We start from the raw sequence: 12,877 nt of genomic DNA, 5'->3' as shown, positions 1-12,877 counted from the left end.
TGCGACTGTGGGCAGGTGACTTAACCCCAAGTGACTCATTAAAAAAAGAGAATCCCTTATCTGGATGCTAAGGTAGAAGAGCAGATGATTCAGAAAATGCACAAAATAGTTATTGTTTTCTCTGCTTCTACTTTCCTTTCTGGCTTTGAAGTGTGAGCACTATAGGACAACATCTGGAGATTAAGATAGGGAAGAGAGTGGTCCTTCTATCTTTCATCCACCTTCTAAATATCCATAAGCATCTAATTGACTAGACTCCAAGAGAGAAAATCTGCATAAGTTCTTTTTAAAAGGCACCAGAAATGGCCAAGCTGAACATGTTTCATCCCCTAATATAAAGATGCACAATACATAAGTATATAAAAAGTATTAGGCAAATTAAATGAGATGTTGATACGTATTTAGTGGTATTGATTGAATATTTGTCAGTGGTGATGATATCAGAATCCAAAATGAGAATTCATTTCTTGACCTTGCCTTTCAGCAGGTCTCTTCAATGAGTGAGAGGGGGATAAACAACTATTCAGAAGTGAATGAATTCATTCTCATAGGCTTCCAGGTCCGCCCAGAGCTCCAAATCCTCCTTTTCTTCATATTTCTGCTTACCTATAGCATGGTCCTTCTGGGGAACATTGGTATGATTGTCCTCATCCTGACTGCTTCCCGGCTGAACACACCAATGTATTTCTTCCTAGGCAATCTCTCTTTTATTGATCTTTCCTACTCTTCTGCTGTGGCACCCAAAGCCATAGCCAACTTCTTATCTGACAGTAAAACCATCTCCTTTGCAGGCTGTGTGGCCCAGCTCTTCTTCTTTGCTCTCTTTATTGTGACAGAGGGCTTTCTCTTGGCAGCTATGGCCTATGATCGCTTCATAGCCATCTGTTCTCCACTCTTGTATTCTGCCCAGATGTCAAGACACCTCTGCATCCGACTGGTGGCAGGATGCTACTTTTGTGGCTGTATCACGTCCATCCTTCAAGTTAGCATTACCTTCACTATGTCCTTCTGTGCATCTCATGTTATTGACCTTTTTTACTGTGATGTCCGACCACTGCAGAAGATCTCATGTTCCAATGTCTTTATTAACAAGATGTTATCATATTCCTTGTCTGTCATCATCATTTTGCCCAGCATCATAGTCATCATGGTGTCCTACATCTATATTTTGTCTACTATTCTGAAGATTCATTCCACTGAAGGACAAATGAAAGCATTTTCCACCTGTGGATCCCACCTGATGGTCGTGAGTTTACTCTATGGGACAGTTTCTTTTATGTACCTCACACCTGCCAGTAACCCAGAACTGGGTAAAGTGGCCTCTGTGTGTTACACCATTGTCACTCCTATGTTGAACCCTTTGATTTATTCTCTAAGAAACAAGGATGTCAAAGAAGCTCTGAGAAGTATGCTATGGGGGAAAAAAGGTTTTCTCTGAATTCCTTTGTCTTTACTATCTTGCCCCATTTAATTGATATTGATTCTGTATCTGTGAGCTACCTTTAAAAAAAATTCTCCCCCAAGTCATTTAATCTTCATTCTGGAACTTTACTTGAATGATTTCTACTGAAGATCTAATATTCTGTCTATTTTTCTTTCAGTACAGCAATTGCTATATGTCCTGAACCTCAGAAATCAGTTTTATGGGCACAGTAAAAAAAGAAAAAACAACGACAATAGTAACTCTCATTATATGGTGCTTTAAAGTTTATAAGGCACTTTGCGTATATTATTTCATTTTATTCATACAACAGCCCTGGGATATAGATGTTATTATTGTTATTCCCATTTTACAAATGAGGAAACTGAGGCAGAAAGTGGTTAAGTGACTTTCTCAGTGTCACAGAGTTAGACCAGATCTGACCTCAGACCTTTCTGAAGTCTTGGACTTTGTCTACTACCTGCCTATAAACAGACAAGCAAACATTCAAGAAGCACAGGGGGAAAAACAATTGTCACATATGTAACTCATGTCAGAGAATAATTTAAATTCCAGTGGTCATTGCAGCCTAGAGAGGTGAGTTTGGATGATGAGTTGTTGACAATCTATTTTTGAAGGTACATTTTCTATGTATTTGTTTAGATGTACACTTATTCATTTATTTAGGCATCTATATTTATTTGGAAAATTAGCAAAATTGTGGTGTAAGGGGGGGGTGAAGGGGACCAAAATCATTTTGGGGCCCTCTGAATGGACTGATCTCTTAACTATTTGGTGGCTTAATAATGGAAGGTCACCACTACTATTGATAAATAATAAACCATACAAGGAAACAACAAATCTGGTCTCATCAATTATATGAGTATTTGTTATCCTTTGATAAGATATCTGCAATTTTGTCTAAATGGATTTCTTTAACAGATGTCAAACAATTTGGTCTCCTTCCCTTGAACAGGGAATGTTTTCTCATGCTCTCATTCCAAAAGCAAACTTGACCCATAGTCAATCATTTGACCTCCCACTGACAGATATGTCTCCCAAGAGGTCCATTCCTCTTGGTTGAGAGAATTTCCCAACAATGGGTAGGGTGTGGACCTCTGAGTAAAGAAGACTTTACAGTTTTGCCTCTGACACATACTGGCTATATGACCTTAGACCTTTAACCTCAGTATATCAGACAATACTCCCAGGTTCTAAGTTGCAGTACGATAGCAAATACCCATTGGTTGAAAGGGTTTCCTTGGGAATTCTGCTGACTATTCTATCACAGGTCTAGATAGATAGACTAAATAGCTTTCCCAGACTTGTATTTTATTTGATTGGGATACTGAGTGTGGATGGAATTCCTTCTTTAAGTCAGATGTTATTGAATGGGGGAATGGATTTTTAAGTCATATGATCAACAGGATGGAGAACTAGACATTTCTCTAATCCTTATGACCTCTCATACCTCTACAAAACAGAAATTATGCACTAAAGATAAAATAATTGCAGGTGACTTTATGGTCTAGGACAGCCAGAATATAAAAGTCTCAACTGATACTTACTTTGAGTTCACTCAGCACCTCCCCCACCCATGTTACTGGCGGTATGCATGCACTAGCTGACCAAAAGGCCCCAACCTAGAGGCTCATAACAAAACCCAAGCCCATACTCTCGTCCCCCCTCCCTTTTTCCAGGGTGGTGGAGATCTGGGCTCTAGAAGTTTGTAGAATTTTGTTGGGGCTGTGAAAGCTAGTGCCATATGTAGCAATTATGTGCTGCAAAAGATCTCTGTAGGAGAGAGGAGGAACAGAGTGAAAGAGGAATGACACACATCTATAAGATTACAAGTCATTCTCCAATTGATAAATGGGGATATAAACAGTCAGTTTTCAGGTGAAGAAATTAAAGCTATGTATAGTCATATGAAAAAATGCTCTAAGTCACTATTGATTAGAGAAATGTAAATCAAAACAACTCTGAGGTACCACATCACACCTATCAGATTGGCCAACATGACAAAACAGGAAAATGACAGATGTTGGAGAAGATGTAGGAAAATTGAAACACTAATGCATTGTTGGTGGAGTTTTGAAATGATACAACTATTTTGGAGAGCGATTTGGAACTATGCCCAAAGAGCTATAAAAATCTGCATACCTTTTGACCCAGCAATAGCACTTCTAGGGCTATATCCCAAAGAGATCATAAAAATGAGAAAAGGACCCACATGTACAAAAATATTTATAGCAGCTCTTTTTGTGTTGGCAAAGAATTGGAAATTGAGAGGATGTCCATCAATTGCGGAATGGCTGAACAAGTTGTGGTATATGAATGTAATGGAATACTATTATGCTGTAAGAAATGATGAACAGGCTGACTTCAGAAAAACCTGGTAAGACTTACATGGTCTGATGCTGAGTGAAGTGAGTAGAACCAGGAGAACTGAAGTAGAAGACATACAGTGCCCTAAAAGCTAAAAACTTTTTAAAGAAATAAATTCTTATTAAGGGTGGTTTTTCCAGCACTTTGTGAGGCCCCTCCTGAACTTGAGGGCATTGTAGAGTCTCTTTCCCTTATCTTGAGACACCATAAAACTTCCCCCCATCCTGGACCATAAAACTTCCTTGTCTCCCTCATCCTGAGTCATAAAATTTCCCATCTTCCCTGAGTCCCCTTTCCTGTCATCCATCTTCCTCATCCTGTGTCATGACAACCCCTCCCCTTATCTTGTAAGATAAAACAGACCCCTATCCCTCGGTAAGTTGCAAGTTCTCTTTCCAGGGCTAGTCCACTGCTTTTGCCTCAATAAAGCTCCCAATGGTTACAGAGAAGGTGTAAGTGAATTCTTTCACACCTGAACCAGCTCTCCCAACTCTAAACCTCAACATGAAATGGTGCTGAAACCCGGGAGTCCAAATATTAATTGGGCTCTGCTGATCTTCTCCTGGCCACTGGGATAACAGGTAAGCACCCTCTTCTTTGTTCTCTTCCCCAGACCTTTTCTCCTCCTACTGTCTCCCTGGCTGAGAGACCCCTGGAGTGCCCAGACACTGCCAGCAGCATCTGAAGCTCCACTGACCTCTGGGTGGTCAGTCGGACTGTTGATCCTCATATAAGGGGACGCCCTTGCGCTGGGTCGGTCATATTTTTTCCTCTCAAGTGTCTTGGGATGCCAAGACAAGCGAGAGGCTGCTAGGAGACTGCTAGGATGGGAAATTCAGGGAAGGAGATCTTAAAGAAAAGTGCCTAGTGTTCCGTTGTAATACAGCCTGACATCAATGTAATCTAGAAAAATAATTTGTAAAGGGGATTTCTAAACAAGACAAGCTTAGTAAGAAATTTGGTCTCCAAAACTTAAAGAAAAGGCACTTTGCTCTGTTTGAGCAGACTTTTATTCCTCTGCGCCTTAGTTTACCCTATATTGTTCCTTCCCCTCCCCTGAGGGACTTTGGGGAGGCGGGTAGGTGGGCCTTCACTCCTGGTTTTCTTTGGGGGTCCTTGTGCCCTGTTTCAGGGTGTCTATGCCCTGTGGGCCTTTGAGCCTGATTTTCTTTGGGGTTCCCTGCACCCTGGTTTCAAGGTCTCATTTTCTAGTACATGCAGCTCGAAATTCCCAGGAGGATGGGAATGGAGAGCTGGACTGCTTAAGGCTTATCTGATAAGTCTCAAAGGTAAAAGAGATAAGGAACTACAGCTCTTCTCCAGCCGAGACTGGAAGGTATGTAAGCCTCCTCTCTCTCCCTATCCCTTTTCTCACCTGTAGTTGGGGTGTCTCTCCAAGCACCTAGGAAGTCTGACCTCTCAGGTCCAACCAAATGGGTCAGACAGCTACAAGGCTGTCTCACACTCAGCCTGACCTCTTAGGCTCTCAGTCCAGCAGTTCGAGGCCATGGACCTGGGCACACCTTCCACAGCATAGAGGAAAGACTCTCTATCCAGAAGCTTATGTGCAATTCTTTCAAATCTCTGGGTGATAGGGAATTGGGAAAATTGCAATTACTCCCTTCCCTCTGCACCCCAAGACTCTTGTAAACTCCAGTTTAAAGAAGTAAAAAGTTTTTGGAGCTAGAAATTGTCACCATGTGTCTTCGAAAAAAAAGTATATTTATGGCTAATAATCTTTTCTTTTAAAGTGCTAAGAATACTGGGCCTTAGAAATTAAAATGTTACCGTTAGTGATTATGAATCTAGATCTTATTTGCTCATCCAAATAAATTTAAAGTCACTTGATTGGAAATTAACTGGTTCTGTGTCAAGCTTTAAATACATGATAATTGTTTGTGGTATAGTTATACTTCTAAATTTTCTTGTAGTGTGTAATTTGGTTAGCAATTGTACCACCTGTTAGCAATTGTTAGAAAAGCCATTTCTCTTATAACCTAGACGTTGTTAGATCAAGAATTGTACTGTCAGATTATGAGGTTGTTAACTAAGACAAGGGTTTTTGGAACTATCTAGTCATAATTTCTTATCAACTCTGTGCAAGTCTTCTATAGTGGAATTCCTACTGAGTAAATTTTTAAAGGCCTGGTAAACTTTGTTATTGTGGTAAGGCTAATTTAATTGTGTGTGTGTTCTTGACTTAGGGAAAAAGCTGAAACTTTCCAAGGTAAACACCTTTTGGTGCTTAGGAATTTGTGATTATTGAGAATTTTGGTTTTATGGCACTTTGGGGGTTTGTGATACTTAAAAGACGTTTTACATCAACTTGGTTTTGATAAATTCCAATCTTTAAGGTTTCCAGCTGATTAACTTCATGAAAGTTTAGTGATTATTCCTTCTAACATCAGGATAAGCTGTAAGCTTTTTTTGAGAAAGGGAAACACTTTTTACACAGTAATGTTTTGCAAAATCTTTTTGTGTAGTTTTTAGAAGGTCTACTTGTCCCGTCCCGCGGGACATCAAAGGAGGTCCGGACCTGTAAAAGAAGGAGGGGAGCAGGGGACACAGGAAATGGAGACAAGGCAGGCTTTCTGATCAAGTCTCGTTTATTGAAGGCAAGCTCAGGGTAGTTATACACACAGTAAGAGGGAATGGGGGAGTTCCACCAACGGTATAGGGGCGGGGTATTCCAGGAAGAGATACAGCTTTGTCCATAATTTGTTCTTATCACAAGGAGGCCTTGACAACTGCAACCTAGTAATTTTCCAGAGGTTATACTGGGCCTGTGGTCCCTTACAGGGAAACACTTTTTACACAGTAATGTTTTGCAAAATCTTTTTGTGTAGTTTTTAGAAGGCCTACTAAATTTCCTTTTGAAGCTAATTTGTTGCAGTAATTTGATATTGATAATAATTACGTCCAAATCTACTGTGAATTTTCTAAGTTTCATTCCTAGTTTTGTTGTGTCCTTAGATCAGGTGCTTTCAGAGAGACAGAGTCAATGGTTCATGCCTCAGGTACCATAAGAAAGGGCACTAGTCTTCAGAGTGTAGGTCTGAAAGGTTCAATACCCCACTCTAAATTTTGAAGAGGTGGATGTGAAGAGGGGGGGTTTTGGGGTGCTTTTATATGCACAGAGGCACCCCAAGATCATGGGAAAAAGCCCAAATCATGGTGCAGATCTGCCTGAATGAATTCAACTCAGATCTTCTTCCAGCCAGAGAAAGTTTATTAAAGATAAGCATATAGGCCAGACTCCAAAGGAACCCCAAACATCAGTGATCTAAATAGGGTTCAAGGCAGTCAGGTGATGCTCACAAGAAAGAGCAGCATGAGGCAGTCTAGAAAACTCAGAGTCTGAGTGGGGGCTGGGGCTAGGGTGGTCAGGCCAGGTGATGCCCATCAGGGCGGGCATGAGGGGTCTCAGCTTTTAAGCTTGAGAACAGCTCAGCATCAGACTGGGGGAAAGGTGAGCCTTCAGTACAGACTGATTGGGGAGGGCCCAAGCAGCTTGGAGTGATGGGAGGAGGGGTCTAGGGAGATCTGGATGGGGGTGGCCAGCAAGCTGGGGTGAAAGAAACACTGGCGCCTAGCTAGGATTAAGGGTGGGAATGGCCAGGAAGGTAAAACAATGGGAAAGCCAGTTTATTGGGGAGGTGGACCCTTTGGAAAAGGGTCCAGGTGAGAATTTCTGCTTGAAACATCTGAGTGATTTGAACAGACAATGAGAATAGATAATGAAGGGAGCTGGAAGGGGGAGTTTGCTTTCAAAGGGAAATAAGGAAGTTTTTAAAACTTTAAGGGTTTCCTGTAACTGGTAAACAAAACTGAAGCCAGGTTCTTTTTGTCAAAGAGAGATAAGTGAAGTCTACAAGGAATCCAAAAGTTTTAAGGTTTTTCTGGGAATTGTAGGTAAACCTCTTCAGATGTAGAAGTGAAAAAGTTAGGACAGCTGAAATATCTTAGCAGATTCTGGAAATTTTGAGATTGATCATTAAGGAGTTTTTAAGCACCTCATTTTACAATCTTGTCACTCCCTTCCTCACTCCCTCCCCTTGAGTCAAGAGGGTTTCTCTGTGTGGGAATCCCAAATAACCTCAGGTTTTTCTGTTAACCCCTTTCATCCCAGATCAGATTAGGAAGAGAGTGTTGTCTGATGGATCATAAAAATCCATCCATAATCAATAGTCAGTAATCCACCATCTGAGAAAAATGCCACAAGCTACTCAGAGAGAATGTGACTGTTACAGGTGGAGGTCTGCATCTAGAAAAGCTGAGAGGACAGTCTTAGCCTCAGTCTAGGATGGGATCCTCCTGGCTCAATTTCCCCACCGTGTTCCTTTGAAAAGGAAAGTTTCCCACCTGACTATTCCTGAGTCTGGCCATGAGGTGGAATTGATACTACATGGTTGGAAAACTGTGATGTCCTTGCTTTTCCTTTTCAAGGCAAATTTCTGTAATCAAAGCAAATAGATAGTAAAAGATAGGAGCACAATGCAAGTATGTGAAATCTTGCCATTTTCAATCTGAATGTGTAGTCATCCCGTATCTCAAACAGTTAGGTAAATCAGTACTCCTGCATAGTCATGTGAAAGATTAAATCCCTGGAATAGAACATTCTTTCTGAATGATATGGGAATGATTAGACAAAAGTTTGTGAAACGAAGGTACAAACACAATGCTGAATCATTATCCCATAGACTAAGGCTGGGATACGTCTGAGCTACTATATTAAAGTGTGTGTTTAAGATCTGAGCTATTCAGTCTAAGATTATATTCCTTTCCATTTCTTAAGCAACTTAGGAAATGAATCTTTGGCCTAGACATCTGCCTATTACTAGATATGTTTGTATGGAATAAGGTCTTTAAATGTTTCAAAATGATGTAAGAATAATTGGGTATTGGGACAACTGATTGAGGGACCTAGCTGTTATTCTATTATTACTGAAACTAAATCAGAGACATTTTCAGTTTGGGGAAAAGAATTTCAGTGCAATTTTCTTAGAGGGAGGTAATTTATGGAATATTTTTGCGTTAATGGAAAAGTCAATTTCATTTAAAGTTTACTACTATTGTGGAAATAATACCTGTTTATTCTGTGTGTCCTGTGGTACAAACATGTTTTATTGTAAACAGCTTATGGCATGTACTGTTTTGGAATTAATTACTTAGGGATCTTCCCAGGTCTTTTATGGCAACTAGAGTAAAAGTCAGTCTCTTATAAGCAAATTTATTTGTATAACTACTGAACTCAAGAATAGAAAGCTTCTACCTGCAAAAGTGTTGTTACTTATAATTACACGTATAGAGTCGAATCCTCAATAGCATCTGATTCTCCTAAAAGAATTGGAATCATAGTGGAAACTTTTGAGGAAACAACAAGATCAGATAATCCTCTATGTCAAGAGTAAATAATAGTATCATGGGGCTCTTGGTTTCTTTCTTTGTTTTCCTCTTTTCTGACATCATTTTTAATGCTCATTCTATTTGGGCTCTGCCTATTGAACTTGTTTGTCAGATACAAGGATAACTGTTCTACACTCTCCTCATCCACCAGATGCTGCTTCAGCCTCATTTTACTCCCCTCCCCACCCCACTGAGGCAGGGACAGCTCCTTTGTCCTGAACTGGACGCCCGAGAGAAATCAGAGCATCACACCCAATTGACTTTAATTGAGAGCGCGTTTATTTGAGCCGGCCGGCGACGGACCCCAGGCGTGCATCCCAGGGGCCGTCCCACCGACGGTTTCATCTGAGATATTTATACTGTCCGGTTACAAAACAGGGTCCGGTGGGGTGCCAGGAAGGGAACAGGGTCCGGTGGGGTGCCGGGAAGGGAGCAGGGTCCGGTGGGGTGCCGGGAAGACAGATCAGGTCATTTACAGAACAGGATGTTGCACCCCACCCTTGAGGATTTCACCCAGGGTGTTGTAACAGCCGTTAGGGGAAGCTGAGCCAGAGGCCCCGGGGCGTGGTGCCCCTGGGTCCCTAACGGAGAGTCTATCACATTCCCCCCTTTTCAAGAGCAAGTTATACAGAGGACTCAACAGAGTCCAGGGGTGCTGACTCATCCGAATCCAGGGGTGTATAGGATTTGCGTAGGACAAACAGTTTCAGAGACTGTATACGCTGCTGGATGTAGCGGGAGAGACAATTAATGATGCAAGGGGCGACCAATAATCCTAGGAGGAGAAGAACCAAGGGGCCCATTATAGCAGAAAGTAGAGTGGTGAGCCAGGGGGACCAGTTATACAAGTTCTGGTACCAGGAGGAGCCGCGGGCTCGGGCTCGGTCCCTATCATCTAACCGCTGCCTTAATGCCTGCAGGGATTCCCGGATGACACCTGAACGATTGGTATAGAAACAACAGGTCTCTCCCAGGGCCATACACAACCCCCCCTGTTTCAGGAATAACAGGTCAAGGGCGCGGCAGTTCTGAAGCACCACCTCCGCTAGGGAATCCAGGGAAGTCTCCAGGTGGGAGACTAGTCCCTCCAGAGCTCGTAGGTCCTTATCCACCTGGGTACTGAGGGCCGCATAATCTGCCTTTCCCTGCACTAGGGCGGTTGTTCCCAAGGCTGCAGACCCGGCCACCCCGAGCCCCACCAGCAAGGGCACTAAGATAGGGGCTGCCCTTCTGGAGCGGGGTAGGCCAAAGTCTTCGGTGGCCCCCTCCTCGGAATACACATACACCTGTGGGAACACCCTAACTATCACACAGATCTCAGTGGGGCTGAGGAAGTGGTGATCTTGTATACAGGTGGTGAGGCCCAGAGTGCAGGCGAACCAAGTCTCGGGTGGGGTGGTTATCAGGAAGCCGGGCCTATTGGACGAGGGTGTGACTAAGATAACAGAAGTGCAGGTTGAATTAAATGGGGAAGCTCTCAACGGGTAGTCAGGTCCAAGCAAGCACGTCCCTGTGCCCTGGACGTCATCCAACGTCAATTTAGGCCCATTTGGGTTACAGCGGGCGGGGATTGCTGTGGAGGAGGGGTTCTGCATGGACAAGTTCCCCAGAAATGAACTGTTTAACTCCAAAGCGACCCCTACAAAGTATGGGGGAGCCGGGTTTAGGCACAGCCAGCAGGCGGTAGTGACATTGGGGTCGGAGGAATTCAAGAATGCATGGACCGCAGTAAGGGTGTCAAGTATGGAGGCCCCAGGGGCACCGGGTGTTTCCAGAGTCGCCAACCCTGGTGTAGCCGAGGGCTCAGCAGACGGAATCAGGTCTATCTTGGCCCGTGGGTTGAGGACAGGGTTGGGACCTATGGGAAGGGGCTGAACGGGTAGGGCGACCTTTTGTATTGTGAAAAGGACACCGTTGTCCCATCCAGTCATATACAACCTCAACCCCCATGAATGCCCAAGATTCCATGAATCATCCGTGTACTGTTTGACCGTTAAGATCATGGGGTTGCATTTTCCAGGCCAGCAGGAATACGGGAGAGGTGACTGTCTTTCCAAAGTGATGAGCGGGTCTTTTCCACCCCCAGGAATCCAGTCTGCCACTGTCTCACACCCCCATTCTGCGCAGTGGAAACTGCCGTCTCCACGGCAAGAGAGGCTTCCGGTAGCAGGACAGGCATAGAACTGGATGCCCCTGATATTATATTCACCTTGTCCTGCTCCATGTTGGGTGGCTGGTATGGGAATAGTAGGGCAGTGCCCGCCCCCTCCCGTCACAGGGTCCTGCAGGTGCCTATCTCTATTCCATCCCGATCCTAAGAGGGCACAGAGGTCAAACCTGAAGGTAGGAGGGCCATAGCAAGTTAAGGTCTGTATGATGGTGCCATCATTGGTGCGGGATAGAATCCACCTATGTGGCGTGGGGCGGTAGGGGTTACAGACTGCAGGATATTCCTTATAAGCAAACAGGAGAAGCGAAAGAATCAAGTTTTGGAGAGCCGGAGCCTTAGATCCGACACCGCCTCTGCTTTCCATTTCGCGGGCTCAGGCACCGGAGTCTTCTTGACGTGTGACCGATGTATCCAAGCCTTTCGACCCGCGACTTTCACGGCCGATGGGTTGCAGAGGATCACTTGGTAGGGCCCAGTCCACCGCGGTTCCAGAGCCGATCCGGCAGGCAGTTTGCGGGTGAGGACCCAGTCTCCAGGTGTCAAGGCCCCCGAGGTAGCGGCAGGATCTGAACTTCTCCCCGCAGCCTTTAGGACCGATCGTACCGCGTCTTGGACCTCCCGGAGTGCCTGAAAGGACTTAAGAAGAGTGGGGTTAGTAAAATCCGGGGCTGGGGTCGCCCCCGTTACCTTTGGTAGGACAGGTGGGGGCGCCCCGTAAAGAATCTCATACGGGGAGAGAGAGAGAGTGGAAGAGTTAGGAGTACACTTAGCCCGAAGGAGAGCGAAAGGGAGGAGGCTAACCCAGTTATCGCCAGTTTCCAGTCTGAGCTTAGCAATGTGCTCCTTCAAAGTCCTATTCATCCTTTCTACTTGCCCTGAACTCTGAGGCCGGTATGCACAATGTAGCTTCCACTTCAGTCCCAGCATCTTGGATAAATTCTGAATTGTTGCAGATACGAATGACGGCCCATTGTCGGACCCTATCGAAGCTGGCAAGCCGAATCTGGGAATGATTTCAAAGAACAGTTTTTTTGCAACTACCGTGGCGGTTTCGGCTTTTACTGGGAACACTTCTGGCCACCCGGAGAACGTGTCTATGAATACAAGGAGGAATCGGTACCCCCCCTGTCCAGGTCCCATATCGGTGAAATCAACTTCCCAGTGATCCCCGGGGAAGGTCCCCCGCGGTCTATCAGCCGGCACCCTCGTCGCCGGCCGGGGGTTGATCTTTGCACATGTACTGCATCTCCTGGCCACCTCCTCAGCTGCCTGTTTCATCCCTGGGCTGTAGAAATGCCTACTCACCAGGTCGTAGAGCCTGGTTCCGCCTAAATGGGTGAGGTCATGGAGGGTCATCAATAGAGGGGGCAGGAGGGCTTTGGGCAGGATTAACAGACCGTTCGGGTGTCTTCTCCATCCCCCCTTTTCAGGCACGCCATCCGGATCGCCGGACTGGTAAGAAGGTCGTGCGGGCAATAAGTTTTCCGTCTGGA

General features: G+C 44.5%; 1 protein-coding gene across 1 annotated transcript; it reads left to right on the top strand.

Annotated features, from left to right (window-relative positions):
- Positions 1-487: 487 nt before the first annotated feature.
- On the top strand, positions 488-11,097 carry LOC114040104 (olfactory receptor 9K2-like). Its single transcript, XM_027858097.1, has 4 exons — positions 488-1,427; positions 4,870-5,144; positions 10,385-10,534; positions 10,882-11,097. The coding sequence occupies exons 1-4, from the start codon at positions 497-499 to the stop codon at positions 11,095-11,097; spliced, it is 1,572 nt and encodes a 523-aa protein (XP_027713898.1). The 5' UTR covers positions 488-496.
- Positions 11,098-12,877: the final 1,780 nt, after the last annotated feature.

Source organism: Vombatus ursinus, unplaced genomic scaffold (assembly GCF_900497805.2).
Source record: "Vombatus ursinus unplaced genomic scaffold, bare-nosed wombat genome assembly UNPS02012709.1, whole genome shotgun sequence".
NCBI classification, from domain to species: Eukaryota; Metazoa; Chordata; class Mammalia; order Diprotodontia; family Vombatidae; genus Vombatus; species Vombatus ursinus.
The sequence above is the reverse complement of the archived record's forward strand: the minus strand, read 5'-3'. Positions and strand labels throughout refer to the sequence as shown.

Excerpts from the sequence above, each read along its gene's own strand:
- LOC114040104 (XM_027858097.1), top strand. The coding sequence starts at position 497 with ATGAGTGAGAGGGGGATAAACAACTATTCAGAAGTGAATGAATTCATT. Across the intron at positions 5,145-10,384 it reads TCTCCAGCCGAGACTGGAAG|GCTGCAGACCCGGCCACCCC; the intron begins GTATGTAAGCCT and ends GTTGTTCCCAAG. Across the intron at positions 10,535-10,881 it reads TAACTATCACACAGATCTCA|GCACAGCCAGCAGGCGGTAG; the intron begins GTGGGGCTGAGG and ends AGCCGGGTTTAG.